This window comes from Pezoporus occidentalis, unplaced genomic scaffold (assembly GCF_034315485.1).
Source record: "Pezoporus occidentalis ecotype Australia unplaced genomic scaffold, CSIRO_AGI_Poc_V1 ctg15, whole genome shotgun sequence".
Lineage (NCBI taxonomy): Eukaryota > Metazoa > Chordata > Aves > Psittaciformes > Psittacidae > Pezoporus > Pezoporus occidentalis.
In genome coordinates this window covers 3,519,460-3,545,367 of record NW_026913316.1, presented here as the reverse complement: position 1 = coordinate 3,545,367, position 25,908 = coordinate 3,519,460, and the positions used below count along the sequence as shown (strand labels likewise).

The 25,908-nt window shown below is 37.2% G+C and overlaps 2 protein-coding genes across 3 annotated transcripts in view; one reads left to right on the top strand and one right to left on the bottom strand.

The window, feature by feature from the left end:
- SEMA5A (semaphorin 5A) overlaps positions 1-25,908 on the bottom strand; it is an 844,194-nt gene that overhangs the window by 67,865 nt on the left and 750,421 nt on the right. The window lies entirely within an intron of this gene.
- Positions 1-25,908, top strand: part of ADCY2 (adenylate cyclase 2) — a 217,372-nt gene that overhangs the window by 81,542 nt on the left and 109,922 nt on the right. For both annotated transcript variants that reach the window (XM_062610850.1, XM_062610849.1), the window contains one exon: positions 21,010-21,159. In XM_062610850.1, the coding sequence (XP_062466834.1) occupies positions 21,010-21,159 (150 nt within the window). The remainder of the gene's footprint in view (positions 1-21,009; positions 21,160-25,908) is intronic.

Sequence of the window (25,908 nt, the reverse complement as noted above, 5' to 3'; positions counted from 1 at the left end):
CTGCAGGCAGTTTTTGTAGGGGTGCAGAGAGAAGAGACTGTGGATGTTGAGGAAAAGGCTTTATTTATTCAAACTGCCAGAGCAGACGGTGCTGTCCGTAGAGACACTGAGCATCCGTTTAGGTGGTGGTCTACTTTCTGTTTTTTTAATCTTCACTGAAAAAACCCTAAAGATAAAGAGCCGAGGTGAGCCCTGAGTAAGCCAGAAAGGTTGTTATAATTTTTTGAGAACCAGATTGAGCTAATGAAGTTTCTGAAAAGGCATCTGCAGTAATGAATGCTCTTTCCATCTGTAAATGTCTGACGCAGTTCCTTCTATTCTCATTAAAAATTAGTATTACCTGTTAATTTGTGAAAAAAGTACCAGGAAGATAGTGGTGTCCAGATTCTCATTAATGCTAGGCACGTTTTGGATGATTTGATGTGAGACATAATAGGGTATGTTAGAGAACTGAGGAGTTAAGAGGTAAAGCAAGAGTTGAAAGATCTATAGTTGTTTGCCTTTGTGCTTAACTGCTTCAGGGTGATGCTCCTCTGTATCTGTGATGTGTTTTTGCAGTTGAAGTGCATGCAATTAAATTGGCTTTTTTTTGCACTATGGAAAGAAAAAGAAATATTCCCTTAAAAACTAGGTCTGTTTGCCTTCATGTCGATAGCTTTGAAAATGGCAAGCTTCAGTTCATTTTGACTAAACCAGCAAAAGTCAGAAGTCTGCTATTTTATTTCAGCTTTTCAAAGTCACAGTTTTCCTTGTAAATTATTGAAAGTTTTCTTGCATCAATTATTTTCTCTCATTTCTTATTTTCTATTTCTTATGAACCCATTTCTGCTGCCTTTTTCTGATACAGATGGGCCTTTAAAAATATAATAATTTGGGGATTTTTTTTTTAATCCTTCAGTAGAATGCATCTTGCTTTACAGCATGTTGTGACAAACAGTTCAGCAGCTCAACTGCATTTTAGGAAGATCCATCTTTTGCTTGTTTCAGACCTGTAATCTCTGAGTCCCCCAAATTCTTATACTGGAAAAAGCTGAACAGTCAATCTCAGTTCATCCTCTCCAGGCCATTTAAAATTTTATGAACCGCACTTCCCCTATCATCTCTTTCCGAAGTTGAAGAATTGGAAATTATTTATCTTTCCTTGTTTAGAATCCATTCTGTACCTTTCATCTTTCCTACTGCCTTTCTCTGATCTGAAAGGAGTTTTCGCTTACACAATGCAAGTACAGTCTGTAAGACAGAAAATCCATTAATACTTTATAGCTTGCTTGTTTAGTAAGGAAGTAGGTCATTGTAAATTCTGATGACCCTGAATAGAGAGAAAAGAAGAAAGAAGAGATGAGCTTGATCCTCAAGGCAAGCACAAATTAGCTGAAATGCTAGTAGTGAAGGAAATGAAAAATCTATGACCTGACCCATACAATTTTGAGATGAAGACTTAGAATGTTTTGCTTAACAAAATGAACATGGTTCTGTCATTTGTGAGGGAGGCTCAAAAGAATTGTTATGCATTGTGAATTAATAAAAATAAATATTTTTTTTTATGTCAGGAGTTAAAATGCTGAGGTCTGCTTATACTAAAAATAATTCTAAAGAAGAAAAGGGTGACTGTGATTATACTCAGTTATGCTAAATCCTGAGCATTTAGGGTTGTTTCTGCAGGGCTGTTCCTTATTGGCTTATTATTATTTAACTATTATTATTTGAATAATGCCAATTTAAGGGTTGGGAAACTGAATTTAAAAAAATATATTCACCCTTATTAATTAGGATATGGGAAATGAAAATCCGTGCTTAGGAGCAGTCAAAGAATCCTTCTTAGTCTGGGAGGAATAATTTGATATTACTGTGTTTTCTGAAATAACTGTGTTCCTATTTAAAAAAAAAATGTATCCACCAAAAAGACATGAATTCATGGGCATGAATTCAAAAAGAAAAATTGCAGTGTATCTGAATGATAATACAATTACTGTCTCATTAACTAGATGCCAAAAGAAGGCAATGATAATTGTGTAGCTGCTGATAAGAGAATTTTCATAATGCATTATGGATGTTGTGCCTCATCCTGACAAATTCAGTTCACAAAAAAGAAATAAGCAGTGTCTCAATGGGGTGTTATGTTTCACATATTAGAGCCTTCCTTTGACAAGTGCCCAAGATATGGATTGAAGTGTATGCAGCATGTATGGCTTGAACCTCATACCTATTTCCTTGAACTCAGGCTTGCAGATCTTTCATGTTCTGGATAAGAGATAGTTCACAGTATTTTTCAGGCAAAATTCATGGTATGTTCTGTGATATTCAATGTGATAAAATATTTTCCACTATATGAAGTCTTGACAGTATAACTTTATGTATGTATACATGTAATATGCAAAAGCATAAATATGCATTTACCATCCAGAGGGACCTCGACATGCTTGTGAGGTGGGCTGATGCCAACCGCATGAAGTTTAACCATGACGAGTGCAAGGTTCTACACCTGGGCCAGAGCAATCCCAGGCACAGCTACAGGCTGGGCAGAGAAGAGATTCAGAGCAGCCCTGCAGAGAAGGACTTGGGGTATTGGTCAATGAGAAAATGAACATGAGCCGGCTTCAGTGTGTGCTTGCAGCCCAGAAAGCCAACCGTATCCTGGGCTGCATCAAAAGGAGCGTGACCAGCAGGTCGAAGGAGGTGATCCTGCCCCTCTACTCTGCTCTCGTGAGACCTCACCTGGAGTATTGTGTGCAGTTCTGGTGTCCTCAACATAAAAAGGACATGGAACTGTTGGAACAAGTCCAGAGAACGGCCACGAGGATGCTCAGGGGACTGGAGCACCTCCTGTATGAAGATAGGCTGAGAAAGTTGGGGCTGTTCGGCGTGGAGAAGAGAAGGCTGCGTGGAGACCTCATAGCAGCCTTCCAGTATCTGAATGGGCCAATAGGGGTGCTGGAGAGGGACTCTTCATTAGGGACTGTAGTGACAGGACAAGGGGTAATGGGTTAAAACTTAAACAGGGTAAGTTTAGATTGGATATAAGGAGGAAATTCTTCCCTGTGAGGGTGGTGAGGCACTGGAATGGGTTGCCGAGGGAGGCTGTGAATGCTCCTGGCAGCGTTCAAGGCCAGGTTGGATGAAGCCTTGGGTGAGATGGTTTAGTGTGAGGTGTCCCTTCCCATGTCAGGGAGATTGGAAATAGATGATCTTAAGGTCCTTTCCAACCCTAACTATTCTGTGATTCTATGATTTAATATAGATAAATACATTATTTTTTCCCCTCTTCCTACACATATAATTTTAGTAGCAAATCAGTCTGGACTATACTGTTCTGTTTCACCTGTGGTTAGTGAAGGGTTTTTGTTAGGTTTTAGTTCAGTGAGTCCATCTGGAATTAAGCACACTCAAATATCACAAGACCTTCTCACAGCCATGGACCCATGTATAGAACCCTTCTTTCTGTGCATTGTACTTGTTCAGCATCTTCATGCGCAGACCACATGATGAATGTGGTGTTGCCTCTGAGAGTCAGACTATCTGGAAGGGCAGGATAGGCTTAGGTGAGCAGGTAGTGATTATACCTCCTACATAGATTCAGGGTGTTGATACTCAGTTTTCTTTTACTGTCATTTACAGCATTTTAGGGTGGGCGAGGTAGCAGAGGTAAAGGGCAGTGTTAAATGTTGATGCACATGGAAAAATAATAATTTATCTTTAAAACCCTAGTTATTTTTAATATTTGGTAAGTCTCTTGCACTTTTGCATTTACATAAGTAAGCTTTTGGAAAGGGAATGGCAAATGTGATTAATACTGTATGAACAGCATTGCCTGTTCCACTGTTTTGGGTGGGTTTGTTTTCCCCTTCCCTCATAATGTTATAGAGAATCAGATTAAAAGATCTCTAAGAGAACTGAATTCTCTTTATGTTTTTAAGAAGTTTCTTGATCTGGATTTAAAAAATAATCCAAAGATCTATTCAGTTGCATAACTATTTTAAAATTCTGTGTTTTCTAAAGCTAAAGCGGTGATAACGATTCAGTGCCACAGTGCCATGATACATTGCATTTGGATTCAGAAAAGCTGACTTTTATCTCTGGCTTTCTCTCTTGAAGTCCTGTTGATTTATTTGAAGTCCTTTGAAGTAGCATCTTTCTGCTATATGCCTCCATTTCTTCCCTTTCCTTGTTGGTTTAATGCTGATTTTAATATTTACTTTCATACAGTTTTGCCTCAAACATGATATATAATGTTTGTAACACGCTATAATATTTTATCTTGAGGAAGATTATTGCAAAGGAAAATCTCAGATCTGGAGTAGAAATTAACACCTTGTGTTTAGCCGTATTATTATCTAGCCTCATCAGATCTGATGAATAGCATTATTATTTATTATTTTAAGATCTTTCATATGATACATAACAAAACTATCCTGCTTTCTTAAAGTTTTATAAAAATCAATATAACTTAATGGGTTTCCTTATTGTGATTTTGTTTATTGTCTCCTTCTGCATTGTAGGGAGTTTAATTACTTTTCACATGGAGCAGGAGGTATGTTGTATCTTCTATATAAGCCTGGAAATTACTATTGTCCAGGGACAGAAAGTGCCTTAGGGTTTTAAATGTGCTGATCAAGAAGAAGTAAAGGCTAATGTATGGATTTCAAAGCCAGAAAGAGCTGTGAGGATCATCTGGTGCCATGGGTCCTGTAGTCTTGTATAGTTTAACTTAGTCAGTTTTTGTTTTCACTCTAGCTGTGGCTCCCCAGCTCTGAATCTTGGCCTACTGTAGGTCTACAGTAGCTCCTGTGGACCACCTTCCATCCTTGTTACTGAAATTCTGTTGTTACTTAAATCTGCTTGCATGGACTAGCTCTGACAGTCTTATTGTAACTTTGCAAGACCACCATAGCAAATAGAGAGTAGTTCAGTAGCCCTCTTGCCATGGCTGTGAAAACACGAAGCTCCCCTATGAAACACCCTAGGAAGTCTGTTTTGTAGTCACTGAGGAAGGGCTGGATTGATAAGCAGACCAACCATTCTTAGAAAGCTGGTCTTGGAAAAACAGTGAGAGGCTGGGGCTTTCCTGCCGTGTAAGCTGCATCTCTGTGACCTTAATTTTGAGAAGAAGAGCTGCTTTACTGACTCACTCAGAGGCAAGGCCTGAGCTCCATAGGGTTGGGACTGCTTCATGAGATGCATGCAATGTCAAGGAGGGAGAAGTGACTGGCAGAAGGAAGCAGGATGAGATGAATTGGAATAAAACAGTCTCCTGAGTTGCTCGCTGCCAGATGTGACTGAAGTACAAATAGGTTATTTCAATGTAAAAGAACGGCAACCAAATTTGCACAGATATTTGTGTACCTACAAGCCACTTATGAATATTTTATAAAGTGCTTTGACTTCCACCTGAGTTAGGTACAGATTTCCTGCTTGCCTTGAAATGAACTGTGAAGTTTTAGGATCTCATACTTCTAGAGTGGGGCACACTACCAGCAGTTTGTTGTGCTGACTAGGCCTTTTGATCTGAAGACTGACGCAAGAAAAGGCTATTAGCGCTCTGAATAGAGACTTACATAGAAATGATTGATAACCAGGGGAAAAATGAGGGAGAAATAATCTTACACAGCAGCCTGTGAGTGTCGCTCAGATCAATATTATGTTCCTCACCTGACAATTCTCATAAAGGTTTCTGGCTCACCCCCAGTGCAGTAAGTTTGGATGGTGATTGCATTTGAAGCAATACAAAATGAAGGAAAGCAAAATCTATTTCTGCTCATCTGTCATGGCTCTAAGAGCCTTTCTGTATCCATTTTGACACCACTATACCTGCGCTTTAAATTCCAGATTGATTTGTTTTTCTTAACATAGAAGAAACCTGGTTCGATCTTGTGAATGGGTTGTCCTGTCAGAATTAAGGCTTAGAGATGGTTGCTATGAACTAGGTCATGCTGACCTTAATTAAAGACCAAATCACCATGTATCAGGTAATGTCACACATTATTTTGATAGTCCCCTGCTGCAGTAGTTGCAGTAGTTGCTCAAAAAGCCAGCACAGCGTAGGCAAGCTAAAAGACATGCATTTAACTTGTTTCCAAAACATCTTTATTAAAATGTAAGTTAAATTTCCTCAGTTACGGAAACATTTCCCGTGATATGATAGAAGTTCCTGTAACTACCATAAACATGCTAGATGGGAGACAAATCTGGAGTATTTAGTTTGTTTATTTATTTTTAACAGCAATAACAGGCACCTCTCGTCTACAACACAGCACATGAAAACTTAGTCATTTACCACCTACTCTCCCTTTTGTGGGCTTTTTTCGTAGTTGTTTTTTCCTTTTCCCCTGCAGTTCCTGTATTACATGCTGTTTTGTACAGCCTGTAATTTCATCCTTGCCTGGGGACCCACTCTGGCATGGGATTAGGCAGACTGCCTGGAGCTCACAAGAGGAGAGAGGGAAAGTCACTGTGTTGTTACAGCAGGGGAAAAGGCCTTATCCTTGTAGGCATCCCCTTCCTGAGCTCCCTTACCCTGAGAGCTAGCAGGTACTGTTACATCCTGTCCTGTGATGCAAAACAAGATGGTCAACAGCTCTGTAATTTGCTAATATTATTCTACTTTTCCTATCATGGATATAAGGTCATTAATTTTCTTTGCTATAAAAGGACCTGTGGAGAAAAAAAGTTCTTTGATGGGGGGTAGGATATGATATTTTAGATATTTCAAATATCAAACTATTAAAACAAGCTGATAGTATCAAATGTGGAAATCATAAAAATCATCTGTGTGCCACAAAATATTATTCTGGGGAGGCTTAGAATCCAGGAGTCATTTTACAGACATGTCTCTAAGTGTAAGGCATTTTTTTTAACGTCCACGACACTCTTGGTGTTTTATAACAACCTTGGTCAACATCATGTTTCAACCTGAATCTTTAAAGCAGTTGATTTGCTTTCAGTATTTCTCCCAAGTATGAGTACTATAGAAGCTAATATAATGAATGAAATAATTTTTCTATTTTAAAATTTCTTGCATTGTCTTCTGCTGCGAGATAATTTCTCAATAATTCTAACATTTTTTTCACTTTGTTCTGTATATTTAGGTGAATTAATCTTTGTATTCTCTCTGTACTTTAGTCCTTTATTATCTAGCTTGTAGTAGTTACGATAGAAGACTAATCTTTTGTTTCATCCACAACAGAAATTTTCAGTGGACTTCCAACTGCTGTCCTATAGCTTGCTTATTTTTAGATATGTTTTTAGCCATATGAAATTATAATGGGTTGTGAGGTGGATTATTGCTTTTAAACTTTTGTTTGAACTGACTGCTGGTGGTTGTTTGAATTTATCCATTCAAATTGAAAATCCATTGAGCATTTTCAATCTGATGATAAGCATGTTGCTTGCCATGAGCTCTGTACTGAATATTAAATTAATGTTGAAAGACTGGTAGAGGATCATTTAAATATCAGATTAATATTGCCTACAATATAAAAGAGCAAGAAAGCGTACAAAGATCTTATGGAAGAATAGACTGCTGAATAAAAGTTCATTAAAGCCAGCTAGATATTTTTTGAGATGCTTTTAGAATAAATTTTAATTACCTTTTAATGCATAGTCATTAAATATATTAATGAACTGTTCTAACTCTGTTTTTATTTCTTACTAGTTTAATTCCTGCTAAACTCTTTGAGTATTCTCTGATTATTGTGGCATTTGTTTAAAAATTTGTTTTAAGCTTCATTCATTTCCTCATTTGTTGAAAACACAGAGCCATTGTTCACTAGCAAGAAATGCTGAAAAAGTCCTAGTAAAACTTACAGTATTTTAAAAACATGGAGAAACTTTCTACGTCTTTTTCAACTAGGTTAGACTATTGATTTTTAAAATATGAGTAGATCAATATTTGGTACCCTCTCTCCTGATATTTTAATAGGTGCCTGCCCATTACAGACACCACATAGTGTCATTTCACTGCCTGTAACCTGCAGCTAACCCAGCTAGCTCCCTTTAAAACACACCTGACATCCCTTCTTTTTACCCAGTGAATTCCTGGATTATCTGTAAATAAAGCAAAACATAAAGGTCCTTTAGTAGCACTGCAGCATTGGTACTGTGTGCAAACAAATTGAATTTTAGTCCAGGCTTACTTTCCAAAGTCTTACAGTTAATTTGTAGGGTGGGAAGGTAACAAAAGTTGAAGTGACCTCCACTGTAAAGGCGATTGCATGGTGCCAACGTATACTTCATATGCAGCTTTGCTACCTCAGTTTTACCTCCATTTAGAAGACAATAATTAGTATTTTTTACCTTCCAAAAAAATCTGGAGTTAAACACTTTAAGGATTATGAGCTTTCAGGTATTACAGTGAAAACAAGACAAAAATAATTTTGTAGTCTTTTGTAGCATTATGCATTACTCTGAAAAAGATCCTTTTGAGCTTTAACTAAAGAAATTCCAAGGAAAAAGCATTTAATTTTGTAACGTTTGGTACACTCTTAACATACTTGGTGCAGAACCACTGCACTTATTCTGTCAGGTCACTAATTTGGTGGGTAGGAGGACATAAAAAACCAGCCCAATTCTGATTTTCTCTCGTTGATCAGCACAGTGTTGCTGTCCAGCAACAGAACAATGTGAAGCCCAAACCTGAGAGTGCCATTTGCCCAGATGTACTTCTGTAGAAATTGGCTGTTACATTGCATGTGTACATTTTCATTAGCCTGGCATGGTGCATTATTATATCCTCACTGTTACAGCACTTACATGTGCGTGTGAGGCTGTATCTATAGGCAGGTAGGTGGGATACCCTTCATACTTGCTTGCAGCTTCCTCCAGCTCTAAAGCAGCCTAATCACTAACCTCACTGGCTGGGAAAAGGTAAGGACCAGGAAGAACAGCCTTACTAAGCCTGAGCAAAGCTGTAACTATGCTGTCATCAGTACAGCTCTGGGATGGACATGGGAAAATTAATCTAAAATAATGATATAAGAATATTATAATAACTTCCAAGCCAACTCTCCCAGCTCCCAGCAATTCCTGAGTGAGAGGTGGTGTCTTTGTAGTTAATAAAAGTTGGTCAGTTATTTTTTGATAAGTTTTCCAGTTGACATAAGGTTAATACAAACTTTAGCTTTCTCAGCATCACATGCCCAGGAACTGCACGTCGTCTGTCCAATATGCCTGTTACTATTGACATCCTCTAAATCTTTTACTGTGAGACCGGTGAACAGTCAATGCCTGCACACTCTGCTCCATCCATTCATTCAGGTGTGTGTTGTTCATAATGCTCCCACATTGTTGTCCTTTTTCCAAGCTGAAAGGTACTCCTTCTGTCTCTTCTTTCCATATATTTTCCTTCTTGTACACCCCTTTTGAGAAGGGTAGACTAATACTGTGTGTAATACTCAATGTATGGTCAGGCTGTGCTTCTGCACAGTGGCCTGTTTGGTTGACTGCTGCCAGCTACATAAAGCACTTGCATGCCTGTGTAGTTTCCATTATGGCAGTAGTGGGATTCAGGCTGAACTGTACTCATGAGCCTGGAGTAACTCTTCCATAAGAGGGTTTTGTACGTCTCTAACTCAAAATGAAAGTGGCTGACCATGGTGTACAGCTACAGCTATGTCCCAGAGAGGATAGCAGCATCCCAGCATGTTCTCTGAGACATCCCAAAGGACATCTGAGAGGAGAATTAAGGACAGGGGTTTGGTAATAATATTGAGTTACCTTCACTGGAACATGTGATATAATTTGGAAAGGGTTGCTACAACACTGAATGGTGTAGTGTGCTGGCAGTGATGAATGACCAGGGCGTTATTGTTGAGCTTTGTGTTCTTGGTCAAAGGAGTTTATTTTCTAGGGTTTTAAACTTTGGGTCTTGGTCTTGCAGTTCTCTGATTAGCTGTTTGCTATACAGAACCACATTTACAGAATATGTAGTACAATTTGTAACACAGTGGCTCTCAGCTATCGGTCGTGCTCGTTAGCTACAGGCTGTGCAACTCATTTGTAGTTTCTGTCTTTTATTATGTGGCAGCACAGCTCATTGTTTGCTAAAATGATGTTTTGCTTTAAGCTTTTGTCAAACGAATAAAATAATGCTTTTTAAGCAGGATGTGTTTTCATTAAGATGAAACAACCTTTATTCATAGTGACTACTTCATATGTGATTTGCTTCTTAGGATTTTAAGGTTTCTTCACAAAGGTATTAACTGTTCAATCATTAAAAATACTCAGGATTAGCTCGGTTTTAGAATTTTATCTTTTATAAATTTAAATATGTAATTTGGTTTCCTAAACTAAATGTAGTATTTATGTCTAAATATTTTTATATATATACAGTTACATTGTCTTTATTGTTTGCAAACATAAGTTACTGCAGTTACACAGAAATTAGTGAAAGATTTGATGACTGTATTGGTCATTTTACGTCACTTAAGAAAAAAAAATCATTTCAACATATTTTGTAATTTGGCCTTCCTAGGGAAATAAGTCTAAAGGTGCAAAAATCAGCCTTCCTAGTAGTTAGCACTGATCTTAGTCAAAACTCCAGTTTGCTGAAATTACCAATGTTTTATCATCTCTGCAATTTAGAAGATGAGTTTACACTTAGTAGTACTTTGCATGGCAGTTTATAAACTTTCTGATTTTTACCAACATATAGTATAGAATCATAGAATCATAGAATAGTTAGGGTTGGAAAGGACCTTAAGATCATCTAGTTCCAAGCCCCCTGCCATGGGCAGGGACACCTCACACTAAACCATGTCACCCAAGACCTCATCCAACCTGGTCTTGAACACCGCCAGGGATGGAGCATTCACAACCTCCCTGGGCAACCTATTCCAGTGCCTCACCACCCTAACAGGAAAGAATTTCCTCCTTATATCCAATCTAATATCCAACATAATATATATAACATATAATGAAAACTGTATTTTCCTTATGTATGCTGAAGCTAATATTTATGCTTATAATTTACTACAGTAAAATAATTTATTGTGCAAGCTTATGCACAGGTGTAACTTGTTATTCATCAAAGCATATATGAAAGCAATGGTTGAAGCCCAAGTTTGGGGACATTGGTGAATTCTAGAAATGATGATATAGAGGCAATTTTTTAGCATTAAATCACGTGAAATGCTCCTAGTGTATAATTGCAGTAACTGGAAATTATGTTTATAAAAGCTATCAATTATTCAATGTACTTTTATTCAGTAAATGAAAGATTCTTGCATGGAACATGGATGAAGATTGGTGTCTTAATTGGCTGGAATATTCCTGCTGATGTATCTATGCTACAGAAAGTTAATAGATGCTGTTCACATTATGTCCTAGTCCTGACTTAGTGTGCTATTTTACTGTGTAGCAAATAGAAATACATTTCATGAATTTACTCTTTCCTGTCATTGTTTATTTATGAAGCACTGATTATGTTTTCAGTATGTGTCCAATGAAATTGCTTGAAAATCTTGAAGGTAGTGATATGAATTTCTTAGGTGAATCATTTTATTTTAATGAAAATGGAGTGAATTGAATTGCAGCTCTTTCCAGAGTAACATGTGAAATGGTTGTACTGCCAGTACAGCACTGTGTCTGAGTCTTAGTATAAAATAGTACAAAAATAAACTGCAACTCTCTGAAAATTATCATTCAAAGTTCATACCACTTTTCTTATGGATAGTCAAAATCAACTGTCCTTCTCATGCTGCCTCACAGTTTTCTTCAGAAGCCCTGTAGTGCTTGGGTTAGGGCTCAGGAAGGCCTGAGTACTTTGAAAGGGATATTTTGTGGAGCTGCCAACAGTGCCTGTGTAGCTAAGGGCAGGTGTATCCCCACTGAAGTTATGAACATGTATAGATGTTTCTGTGGTTAACACTGCATTGAGAAAACTTGTTGAGTTTCTATGCTGTTAGATAGGTCAGATAGGAATTTGAGGAACATATATCCGAAAGTATGTAATTTATATTAGATGCCATTTAGAGCCGTGGCAGTGTATCAAACCAATCTCCTCTTCCTTGCATGCTCAATCCTTCTTTCAGTGGTTGAGTAATGAAGGGGCTTCCTGGGAATCTCTAAGGCCATTTGATATCCAGATTATAAAATCATTCAGGGAGGACAAGGCCACTGTAGAAAAACAACTTCTGTATCCCTGTTCAGTGAAGAAGAAACTGAAGAAATTCCCACATTAAAATCCTTCTCAGAGAGATAGCGGAATGAGGGCATATATAGATTGGACTGTAATAGACCTTGGTTTGCTGAAGACCATAAAGTAGCAAATGTGAGAATAAAAGAAGGTTCTAGAATGAGACAGGGACACTGTGGGTCTGTAAACTCAATGCCTTCATGAGGTCAAAACTGAAGCTGTAAGAATAGATAATGGGATAAAGACTTTCTATTTTGACAGTATTTCGCTAAAAATGTATTGAAGTTGTCAAAATGCATCAGCAAACATGTGGATGAGGCTAATTTAATTGACAGTTCTACTTTATTTCCAAGAGGCTTTTGGAAGAGTTCTTTGTCCAAGCCTCTTCAATGCACTGATTAGCTGGGAGGGAAGATCCATGCATGGATAAATATTTTTTTAAAAGACAAGGAACAGAAGATAGGAGTGAATGGTAGATTCATATTTTCAGACTTAAAGAATAGAACAAGTGTGGAAGCATGGAAAACATCTCTTCTCTGGACAAGTAGCTGTTTGTTTAACTGTTGCTCTCAGCTGGTTTAAGAATATTAGCCTATTCCTAAGAATGCTGCATAGTATTTTAGCATGTGAGGTATAACCACATGATGCTATATAGGGGCTGTCACTGATACTGGTATGAATGTTGAGGTACTGTGCTAACTTTTGAGGTGTTAGTCAGAATATATCCCCACAATGCATGTGCTTTATAAGAAACTGTTTCAGGGTGTCCAGTGTGCTTCACACTGAGGCTTTGGAATAGAAAGCCTGACCTGACTAATGACATCCTGGCAGTTTTGAGGCATGAAGGAAAGAAAATTGCATTTTTTTTGTGTAAAGGTGGAATAAGATGTTAGCAGCAGCATGAAGAGGTTTTAATTTTTACTTCATTCCTTCCTGAATGTAAACCAAATTAAGTACTATCTTTGTCTCAACTTGTCAACTCCTGATAGCATTTGGTTGACACCAGAAAATTGAACTTTAAGTTTTCCTTAGAGTAATTTTTCCTGTTAGATGTTTTCCAGTTAAGAATTAATGCTGATTGACCTTCATATAGTTTAAAATGGTAACCAAGGTCTTTAAAATCTTGCAAATACATATAATAAGAGTGTGATAATTCAAAACTTTGGCTCCGAGGAAGTTCTGGAATCAGTTTAATCCAGTTCTGTAGGTCATCACTTTCCTCAGTTATACACCACTATTGTTATTCTCTCTTCTGCTCCATATCATTCATCGTGAAGTACATAGCCAAAGACAAGTGTTTCCTAGCACAGACTGCCAAATTATGAAAAATTAATTTGATGAAAGTTTGTCATAGTCATCAGGCAAGCAGCACAAATACTTGAGGAATATTTTCTATTAAAAAGCTTATCCAGATCATTATAAATACTGATAAAGTATTATGTAAGAAAAACATTCTTATATAAATCATAATTTCATTTAGGTAGAGATCATAAAAAAATACTATTTCAAAATGTCTAATCACTGTTGTCTGTCAATTAGACTAAAACACATATTAGTTGCTAACAGTTTGCAATGCAGTAAAAATTTATATGTTCTTACTGCAATTTATCTATGTACTAAACTATACATTGATTTTGATTTCATTGTATATTGATAACTGAGAGTATGTAGCATATGTAATATGCAGTGTAGCTAGACACAATATAAACTACAGTGATTGGGGAAGAAAGCTGAAATAATCATTGTGGTTTTGAGTGCAATCTCATTTCCTGTTAGGCATGCCAGAAGTTAGTACATTAATAAGGAGCACGTATGTCTGTGTCAGTTCATTTATCTGTTTGTCCTGCCTTTTCCTGGTAGGTTTTGAACCTATTGATTAATTTCTATAAAACTTGCCAGAAGGGGAGATCCTTAGAGATATATAATGTATGAATAAATTTCACGAAGGCTGGTAGATATTAATAGGAAATAAACTTTATGAGGACTACTAGATAGTACAGGAGAGATAGCCTAGTAATACTCCATCTGAAGGGAAGTAAGGAGAAATCTACTGTGACACATTTAACTTGGCAGCATAGTGCTGTAAGTAAATACCTTTATATTAGAGATTTTAGTCTTTCTTTTGGAGAGTGAAGTAGAGTAATTTCTTGAAAAAGACTGAGGGTATCTCAAAATCAGACATGGGACTATTTCTGTAATATATCAAAGGTTGGTGTATTATCCCATAGTATTTTTAAGAAAACTATTTAAGTTTTATGGTGTTAAATGTCTCTCTTTTTATAGCATGCTAGTACTCATTCCTAGATCAGATATAGGACCTAAAATGAGTATTGGTGTTTTGGGGGTAGCATTTTAGTTTTTGAGATGGATGAGAGCGTCGGTTGTTTACAGATTCTGCTTCCAGAATCTGTTTTACCTAAACATATATTTGAATAAATTTGAATTTTGTATTTTTTTGTTGTTGTTCATTTGTTTCCACTAATCGTATATTCAAATGTGTCTGAGCAGTTTCAATAGTAAAGAAATAAAATTATCCCAGAGGTGCATGTAAACCCAATCAAACCTCACTGTAGGCAGGAAGGGGAATGCAGTGGCTGGCTGGTTCTTTCTGAATGAAGAGAGTATGAGTTCCCCTCTTGAAAAAATGTGAAAAGTCATTAATTAGAGTCAATGATATTGATTATGCATATTACAAATAAGTGATCTAAAGGGACCATAATTCTGATTTGTGTTTCTAGTGTATTTTTCCTGGGATCGATTCAAGAGCTTACAGTGTATGATCTGTTTTCTTCTATACTGGCATATAGATAGGCTCTGTGTATTCACAGAGCTGAATAAAATAAATCCAGTAATTCCACAGAACAGCCTGGAGCTATGAGAAGCTTCAATCTGTAATAATGATAAAAAGAAAATCACATCAAATAACACAGATATTACAGAAAAGGGATAGCCTGCTGGTGTCCATAATGCTCTGATTTCATAAGCTACAAGGAAATTAAACATACAAATTAGAAGAGCAGCATCACAGCTTCCTGGCTTCTAAAATGACATATATTCCCCCTTCTACAAAGGGACTTTTTACCAAGTTTATTTTAACACTGAAGATATGGAGCCATTTGCTGATGTCTGGAATAATGAGTAATTCATATTCTTATTGTTTTGTTGACTCTCAGATATTTTAAGAAGTCAGTTTTTTGTGGTTTTTTTTTTGGTGTTTTCTTTTTTTTTTTAAGTTTTGTTTGTTTATTTATTTGTTTTTAATTGGGCTGTTTCTTGCAAAATTGCAGGGTTTTTTTTTACTTAACTTTCTGAAAAACATTTGAGAATCTCCTTGATATAGACAAAGGGTCTCTGAGGGTACTAGAGCTTCCTATTTTTTCTCTCCTTCTGTAGTATGTTCTCATTATATCCTTAGTGAGTATTTAAGGATTTAAATACCTTTTAATTTTCAAAGTATACAATATAATGTTGTAGTCATTAAAGAAATTGATTTTTACTCTTAATTCCCAAGTATTTATTTTATTCCCAAGTATTTATTATTTTAGTGATCTCACTAAGACAAATACGGGAAAAGGCCAGTTGTTACACTGTGCAACAGCAGCTGGCGGATGAGGCACCACTTGATCACTAGTTTTAGCCCAGCTATCTTTGGTCTTTTTGAGGAGTTTGAAGTACTATATAATAAAGAAATAATGGGCAAAGGGATGAAAATCCACAGGAATACAGACTTGATTAACTTTGCTACTAACCAAACTGCTTGGTTTTGAAACAGTGGTTGCCATATGGGCAAACTGTCTCCCGTTTTCAATTCTGTCATCTTTCTCGTGAGCTAATCATGTAGCTATGGATATTAAGGACACTGAAATGTATTAAAGTGTTGGAACTCCTCACTTTGGACCTCCATAGGTCTGGAAATGTGAAAGAAAAATGTTGAGAGCCATGACTGGCCACAGCTCCGTGGGCAAGTGTTGCATGGAATAGCTGGGGAACCTTCTTAACACTAGTACTTAAAATAATGGTATTTTGCATAGTACATCGTGACCATGTGAATGAGTAATTTACATGGTAGCTAAGCATTTCCTTTTCAAATGCTGCTTTTCAGTTTCTACACTGTGGTGTTCTTACAAGCTGAATTTTGGCTGAGTCTAAAACTGTACAGGTTCCAAAGAAGTATAGACTTGTTTCCTAGCTTGGCTAGTCACACTGCAGACCATCAAATGAAAGATCAAATGGGGGAGAGACAATTCATCTTTGCAGAGCTAAAGAATTTGCGTCTTGGCAATGACACAAGAATTCTTTGTTTTTCTCCCATTAATTTCCATGCAGACATTATAAATTATAGCCTTTCTTGCCCACCCCTCAGCTTCCATTTCCTCAGCTTTCTTGTCCAGGATAAAAATGGAGTCTATTTAAAAAAAAAAAAATTATTATTATTTGTATTGGGGTTTGGGGTAAAAATACTGCTCATGCAAGAATTGCAGGAAGGACATGTACAATAGGTAAGAAGAAAGAAAAGAAAAAAAAAACAAAAAAATGGATACTTTTCACATAGGAAAATTCTGTAGAGAACTCTTGAGTTTTATATTCAGTATTTGAACAGCAGTTACTAATATATTAACAAATAATGCTTTGGTTCAGAAGCAGCAGCTGATATTATAAATCTTTTATCTAGCATAGTACTTCCTTGTATACATATACCTTTGTAGGCACTTTTCATCAGTTGAACTTCTATATAGTACACTGCATTTTTTTGAGCAACTCAGTGAAGTTTAGTACTCTCTTGAGAAATTAGTCATAGCTACTTTGTCTTCGTTTGCTTTTAAATACAGTCTGATACTTAAGCACTAGACATCAGATTACTTTATATTCACTGATACTGAAAAATACATGTGCTTGAATGTAAAAATACAATTTAGAAATACCCCATTGCCTGGAAGTGCTTACAGTTTTGTATAGGTCAGTAGAGATGGAAGAGAGATCAGGCATGATTATGGTCCTTAAGTGATCGGAGATACAAGCTGGTACTTGGAGTACCTGGAGATACTTCCCAAAGGTACCTTGGTGTTCCTTGCATTAATTTTTGGCTGATGCTTAGACTGCCTTCTGTAGTTGAATTTATTCATTGAGCAGAAACTCACTATAATATACACTTCACGGGTATATCTAAAGGGGTACAGATGGTGCAGGAGATGGATTTGCCTCTTCACTGACTGTGCAGAGTTTAGAACTTCTGCTATGTGACTCAGTGTTTCCATATGTTGAATTGAATGGGAGCTTACTAGAGTTTATGTTTATTGCGGGGTGGTTTTTTTTTTTGTATAATTTATGTTTGTAAAGGAGATTAATTAGGTTCATGCAATACTGGCTTTGAGGTCACCTTGGTCATTTTCTGCTGTTGAGTTACACTGCTGTTTACACCCTCCTCCTCCGTTCAGGCTTATCCTTTCTGGCAGAAGCCCTCACAAAGCAGTGCAAGCCTATTCTGGTGCCCCTTAACTCTGTTATAGAGGTCTCTTGGCTATAATGTTATCTGCATAGTTGATCAGAGCTCTTGCAGCAAGATGCATTTTGTTACCAGAAGATTCACCACATTTTCTCTTACTAGCCAGCATTCATGCGGGGGGGGGGGGGGGTGAGGGAGGCAGGCATCAAAATATAAAAGAAAAACAAAAAGAGGAAAAGAGAGCTGCAGAGTTGTGGCCTAGAGAAATGACAAGGTAGAAGACTGATCCACCACAGGATTTCACTCCAAGTGTTTCTGTACAGGTCGGATTCGCAGCATGGTGTCTTCTCAGAGCAGGTGCCAGAACAAAAGGAACTTTTTGTGCAGTTGCATTCTGATTGGAGAACTTGCTTAGGAAATTGAAAGCTCAGTTATATTTTTTTTTTTGTTTTTTTTTGACTGATGAAAACTTTAAACCCATTCCTTCTGGGAGAATGCCTATGAGACTTTAGAGCAAATGTGGGACTGAGCACATCTCCAGCTCATATGTTGGAGCTGGGCCACAGTTCAGAAGAAATTGCCAGATTTAGAGAAATGAGATATTCAGTATGAAGGATATGTGCTTTTATTTTGTTTAGTAATGTTTATGACATTTTTCATTTAACAGTCGATAGAAAATACGTATTTCACTCTGTAACTCTTCAGTGACACATGCAGATACATTCATTGACGCCAAACCACACAAAGGCAAAAATCTGTTGGTCTGACTCAGAAACCAGTTTGTCTATTTCTCGTGTTTTTTTTTTTTTCTAAATTAATACACTAGTAACTCATTTCTGAATGAACTCTATGCTAGCCAAAAGAATTAATGATGTTTTGAACACAGTTTCTATCTACTTACTCGCTTATACGCTTACATGTGACATCTACACTAAGTATGGCAATGGCTGAGGTATCTGAGTTGTCTTTGAACAGCCTAATTCAGGTACTGGAATCCAGAACAGAGCTTCATGTGGGCTGAATTACCCCATTGAGAATCTGAAAAGTTTAGTTAATTAGCTTCCTTACCTGTCAATCACTTGTTTCCATCTATTTTCTCACTTCAGCTAGTTCAGTCATAAAACTGTAATCTGTTTTTCTATGGCTGTGAAGATGATACTCATAATTTACTCCTCCATCTACCCGTCACAGTATTTTATTATTTCTGTTCTGATTGGTTATATTCCTGAAGGTTTGTTTTAAATAGTCTATAACTTTATGGAGCTGGACAGCACATTTATTAAGTTTGTATGCATCTTTTCAACAATGATCTCTACATAGAGATTATGACAGCACACTGTTGACTTCAGTTCAGTTCAGTGTTCATTTTATTACTAAATCTTCCCACTGCATATCTGAGAATTCTCTGCCTAACAACCATTATTTTCAGGCATTTGTTCTCATTTCATAATTTCATTTCAAAAACTGTAAATGATTGCCACTTGGAACACCCTACCCCTGCACTGTAACCTGTCACATAAGATCTTTGTTCACTAAGAGTGCCATGACGTTTCTAACATCAAAGGAGAATCAAGCAGTTATGCTTAACAAAGAAATACCAAAGTATTTTGGGTTCAAATGTTTTTCTACACCATCAGCTCTTACTTTTTTTCTTTTTAATTGTTGGCTTTTGTGAAAGGTTTCATCTAAATAATTTCTTATCCCTCTATTTCATAACATAAATTCTTTGGAGAAAGTGAAATATTTAGATTTTTCTCCTTGTTTTTACATTTACATATTTTAGAAAAAATTAAGAACTCAGATGTTGCTTTTAGGAACATAAAGCCATGATCAGAAAGTTTTAGGGAAAGATAGAAAAGTTTTATCAAATTTAAAACATCAGTCCTTTTTGTGGCAAAGGTGTATAGTTGTAGTTTTTAGCTTAGTGGAACCATGAGAAGTGAGATGTCAGACATGTCACAGATGGAGGAACAGGTACTGCCTGTAACAATGTTACAATTTGTGTGGAAAATAAAAACATTCCTTTAAAACTTTGATTTTAAAGTGTGCATTTGTAAAAGGAGCATTAAAACTCCATATATTTTTTTTTTTGTGAATAAAAAGAGATGATAATTTTTGTGAAATCAAAGAGATGGATTTCTGTTAATAGGAAATATCTCTTCTCTGAACCACTATCACGTACTGTCATTCTTTTTTTTTCACCAAAAAAAGCCAAATGTTCAAATGTACACCAAAACAAATGTACACTAAAACCAACCAATGAATGATGGCTGGGGAAATTTATCATAAACCTCATGATTAGATTAACTTTGGAGAACTCATGAAATTTTTGCCTCCTTTCTTCTTCCTTCTCTTCCAGATGATGAGTACTATGATATCATGTAGTACTTGTAATCTAGACTATAATCATACAGGGCCTTATACATTAGGGCCTTACAGATAGCGACCTGCTCTGATCACATTCAGCTGTATCTATCTTTTTTTCATTGAATTAAGAATTGGCTTCATTACTGTGTTTCTTCTGCTCTAGGTGAGCTAGGATGGGTAAATGTGTCTTTTTTTTTTTCAGCAATAAACTGAGGTCAGTTGAAAGTACTAGTATCACCACACAGTATTCTGTCCCTTTCAGAGTTCAAGCACAGGAAAGGCCTGCCTCTCTCTTCTCTTTACTCTCTGAAATGTCACTGACTATTACTAAATAAGTGTATTCCTTAAGCTAATTTACTTCTCATGTTCATATGTTGCTGTGTACACTGAGTACCTAATGCTGTAAGTTTGACCCTAAAATTTAGTAGATTAAGTTTTAGTCAAATGAAGTTCTTCAGTAGTAGTGAAAATTATATTCTAGTAGAGATGTCGTATCTCACTAGTTGAAAGTTGCTTAACCATCACCAAGCCTAATATTTATAGTTGACTGACATGTAGTAGTGGGTCAGGCTGAAGTAAAATGCAGGTCATGCTGTTGATGTAGGTGGAACTTTTCACCCCTTAATTGTATGGCACTGCAAAAGAAAATGTCTTGCCAAAAGAGTGTGGCAATAACATGGCCTTCAATGTTGTTATTAGGAGCTATAGCTATTGTTTTGTGTCAGTAGATCACGATTCCACCCAATTAATACTCAGCAGTGGATGTAGAACATGAGCAGAATTTCTTTTACAGAAAATGTGTGCCTCATTGAGTAGCAAAATATGTTGTTCATTATCATTCTTATTTAAACCTAAATCAAAATGGTATTATTGCTTGGGATTATGCCACTAATTGTGATGGGTTTTGGAAAGGCTTTTTGGAATCTTTGCTAGAATCAAACAAAACCAAAATGTATAACTGCAGCCATCTTTCATTGCAGGTTAGGATTACGTTCTGTTAATTTATTTAAATATATTTCCTAACTTTTTTTCCTTTTTTTTTCTTTTTTTTTTTTTTTTTAAAAACCCCTAGATATTGGCAAACGTCATCATTTTTATCTGCGGAAACTTGGCAGGAGCATACCACAAACACCTCATGGAACTTGCCCTGCAGCAGACCTATCAGGACACATGCAACTGCATCAAATCCCGTATCAAGTTAGAATTTGAGAAGAGGCAACAGGTAAAATCACAGCCATATCTGGGTCTTTTTTGCTGTTTTCACACTGTCCCCCCATTCATATACAGATTCTGTTTGGACACCATCTCTTTTGTTGTTCTCACCGAATGATCTGTGAGATGTGCACGTGCACTTTGTGTATCTTCAGTTCTTCATGCCCAAGACCAATACTGCAAAATCACTGCAAGGAGATATTGCTGCACAATTTTTGAAAAATATTTGAAACTATAATACTGATGAATCATGTGATACAGCTCTAGGGGTCAGGTATGTTAAGAGGAGCTGGGGGAATTGCATAATGAGACTATCTGTCATTTATTGTAGCAGCTGAATAAAAGGCTTCTCTGATTGCTTTATATAGTTCTTTTTGTCTTTGCAAGTTCTGTACAGTGCCTATCATCCTGACAGATAGGTGCTTCATTTAAAGGAATTTGAAATACAAATTAGTTCATCAAGTAGTAAAGAAGATAGGTATATTTTGTTTTGAAGGTCACCAGACTCAAACGTCTATGAACTGTTAAGGGTCAAAGAATAAAGCCTTCACTGACACTTTTCTGTTGTCACAGAAAGTGCAGATGTACATACAGCTCATATGTCCCAGCTGACCTTAACTGTCATGTTTGTCTCACAAATACCTGTAGCCATATTAGATCAAAGTTTTCAAGATCCATAACCAACGCTTCTTTTGCAGAAAAAGCAAATGGAGAGATGATACCAGGACTTTAACAAGGTTGTGTGCGCATTCAGAGGGCTAGCCCTATTCTGGTGGGCACTTGGGTTGCATACTGGCTGAAGTTGCTGCAGAACATTTAAGATAGTCTTAAGGAGAACATTTGACAGTAAAGGCAGGCTTTGATGATTAGATGTAAAATCTGCATAAGGTACTGTAGCAGGAGAGGCTGTGTAAGAGAGGTCATTTTTAAAAGTTTCCACCTCTGCCTCCATGAGCTGTGTGCAGTGAATCAGTAGGCTTTGTAACTGATAGTACATAATGCACATTTCACTATCTGTTGAGAATATGGGTAAGAGTATCTCCAAATTAGTTCCACTGAGACTGTTTGTGACTGCAGAGCAACCAATGCCAGGTATCTGCAGTCTGGGCAGTCTCCAGCAATGCAGAGCTGATGTGACGGCTTCTAGGCTTGCAGTGACTTTGTAGAAGATGGTTAACACTGTTACCTGTGCTTAGGCCTCAGCTGTCAAAAAGATATACGCAGACCATTATCAAACAAGGTCTCCCTTATTCAGTAGGGACCTGTGAGACCTTAGCTTGCTGAGCACAGCTGTAAGGGCCCAGGTTTCTACTACTGATTATTTTTTCCTACCGGCATAGGAAATGCATTGGTGTATCTGCAAGAAGCAGGAGTGTGTGTTACTTGACACTCTTGGTAGGTGAACTCAGAGGGGTAAGGATGCTGCTTGTAGAAGTCAGTAGTTAGAACATACGTAGTGCTAGCTGGTGGTTTGTGTAAATGTGTGTTATTTGCCTAAACACTACTAATTTCTATGGGAAGACATAAGAAACTAGTTTTGGTTTCCTGGCACTTCTGAAGGTCTTACAGAAATGGCTGAGAATCCGACAATGGAGAGAAGCCAGACTATCTGGAATTTTGCACCAGATGCTTCTTCTTTGTGGTTTGTAGGAGTTGTGTTTCATATATGCTGGAGCCCAGCAAGATGAAAAGCAGCAACAGCCATCTTTCATTGATATATTGTGTTGTTGTTATAGAGTAATGAAGGACATTGTATATAATTTGTTATATATATATGTGTTGTCATATTTGTGTTTTCATAGAAATAAACATATCAAATTATTTAAGATACCTACGCAGATCTAAGTAGAGTATTGCAGGTCTGGATTAATAACGGATCAATGTCTTATTAAATGGAAGTGTTTAGGAATGTGAATGATCTTTTTAAACTCCAATGAACCATTAGCTCATCAGAACTTATATAGATTTCCTCTCAACCTCATAATAGCCTCATAATGTCCTTTATCTCATGTCACAGTTTTTTATAGTAAAAAAGACAGAGATGCACTTCTTTATTATTGCACTTATGAGTGCTAGATATTTAAATGTGAAAAGGTAAATGAGGACTAATTAGATAAGTTTGGGGTTTGTTTTCTCCTTTTTTTCTTTTCCCCCAGGGTTAACATACTTCTTTGTTTGCAGAATATTTGTTCAGAAATTGATGTTCTTTAGTCTGTCTTTTAATACTGCTTGCTTTGCCAAGAATCATAGAATAGTTAGGGTTGGAAAGGGCCTTAAGATCATCTAGTTCCACCCCCCTGCAATGGGGAGGGACACCTCACACTAAACCATCTCACCCAAGGCTCTGTCAACCTGGCCTTGAACACCGCCAGGGATGGAGCATTCACAACCTCCCTGGGCAACCCATTCCAGTGCCTCACCACCCTCACACTAAAGAACTTCTTCCTTATATCCAATCTAAACTTCCCATTTAAGTTTGTATCTTCATCCATATTGTTAGAATTCAGAGAGCTAGTCAGTCATATTGCTGACTGTTTTTAGAGGATTGGGATACACTGAAACTGTAGGAGCAGGTGCATTTTAAAAAAACACATTTGAGTTTTATCAAAGCCTTTATTAGCCTGTGAAAGATTGTAGCATGACCCTTGATTCTACTTGATTTAATTTACTTGAGTGAGAAGTAACACTACTTTTACACAAGTGCAGAGCGTAGGATGTGCTTCTAAATGCTTAGGGCTACAGATCAAATTGCAGTTTTTTTCCAGATCAAGGATATTGTGTTTTTATAATTGTTTTTGAAAGGTGTACAATTTATATTCCAAATTATTCCATGGATTTCTTCTTATTGTGTTTTGAGAGTAGGCTCATACAATGTAGCCAACTATTGTATTTCAGCTGGGGTTTTTTTTCTTGTCTTTGAATAGCCTTTTTGAGAGTATCATTTTGACAGTGTCAGTACATAATCATATTGAATTACCACTCAACAGTTATGCCAAAGAAGAGAAAATCTATATTCATCATTTTTTGAGTGAGACCAGCATACATTAGTATCTGGTTAAATAAGGGTGTGCATATGTATACCAAGGTACAAGTTAGACATGTTGTGCCTATACCACTGTGTGCTTCTGTTAGGGCATGACAAAGGCTGGTGGCTCCCAAGGAGACAGGTGGTAACACTTCAGCAAGGCAGGGGTCCCACATCATAAGGAGAGTTGGGCAAACCCAGTTGCTGGCACCCGGGATCGAGTAAGAGTCCAGAACACTAGTTATGTTTGTGGTGATGAGGCAGGTCTGAGGCCAAGCCAGGAAGTCAATCCACATCTCAGGGTCAGGCCCAGCAATTGCTAGGCAGGTCCAACATGAACCTGGGAAGTCAGTCCAGGAGCCAGGATCAACAGGGTCCACAGCCAGCTCCTAAAGCACAGCTCATGCAGTGGCTGAGCTAAAATGTGGCTCCTGGACCATGGGCTGAAGCTGAGGCCAAGGTGAAGCTGGTCAGGGCCAGTCAGTGCCCCAAAGGCCTTTACAGTTTCATCTGGTTTACTGCATAGGACTCATACTTTGGCTTGGCTTGGTTTGGCACTATATGATATGTTTGCCAGCAGCTGTAGTTGTGTAAATATTTATGCGTTATCAGGAACATCTTTATGAACTCTGGTTCATAAACTCATGGTTTCATAGGGCTGTGTTTGATAACACTGGACACTGGATTTTGATACGACAAAGTTTCTGATAAGACAAGGGATAATAGATTTAAACCGAAGAAAGGTAGATTTAGATTAGATATTAGGCAGAAATTCTTTAATTCATGAGGGCAGTGAGGCACTGGAACAAGTCGCCCAGAGAAGCTGTGGCTGCCCCATCACTGGCAGCGTTCAAGGCCAGGTTGGATGAGGCTTTGAGCAACCTGGTCTAGTGGAAGGTGTCCTTGCCCATGGCAGGGGGGTTGGAACTAGATGATCTTTAAGGTCCCTTCTAACCCAATCCATTCTATGATTTTATTTCCATTAACCTACTTTGTTGTGAGAGTCACTTTTAAACTTCTGTGGTAAAAGGCAGTATTTTAAATGCCCACTCTGGTGTTTCTCACACAGGTTTTCTATCTTTTCAGTGTATATAAAGGAGAAATGTAAAACTCTCCTGACCTCTGTTAAAGTGCAGCCTTATTTCAAGATATATATTTAAAATAGCCTCTCATAATGTTATTTGTCTCACTAATACAGCCTGGCTGACAGTTTGTAGGATAATGACTCACTAACACTGAGTGCAAGCACTTAACAAGCAGTTAACATAATCAGTTTTCTCTCTTCTGGTGTTTGCATCATGAAACGTAGGAATATACACTAAGACATCCTTGCAACATCACAGGGAGGTGTTTGCAAGGTGCTGGTGTTCAGTGGGTTCTCTAAATGCTGTCTTTGAAGACGAGGTGGTGTAATGACGGGTTTAGAAACAATGGTCAGGTAGCAGATGAAAATGAATGAGGTTTCAAGTAATTGAGTGGGATTTTGTTTTTTCACCAAAACAGGGTGAAGCAACAAAAAGCATTCGTTACAGGAACTCAAATATTTCAATATTGTTTTAAAATTAATCTAAACTGGAGAAGCCTCATACATTTCTAAGACTTGAGGCTGTTAGTAAGGAACAGAAATATTTGAAATATATTTTTTTAAACTAATATATCAAATGTGTATTCCTGTAAGTTCAAATAATGCATTTTAAAATGTAAGCTAATACTTTCATGAACATAGAATACTTC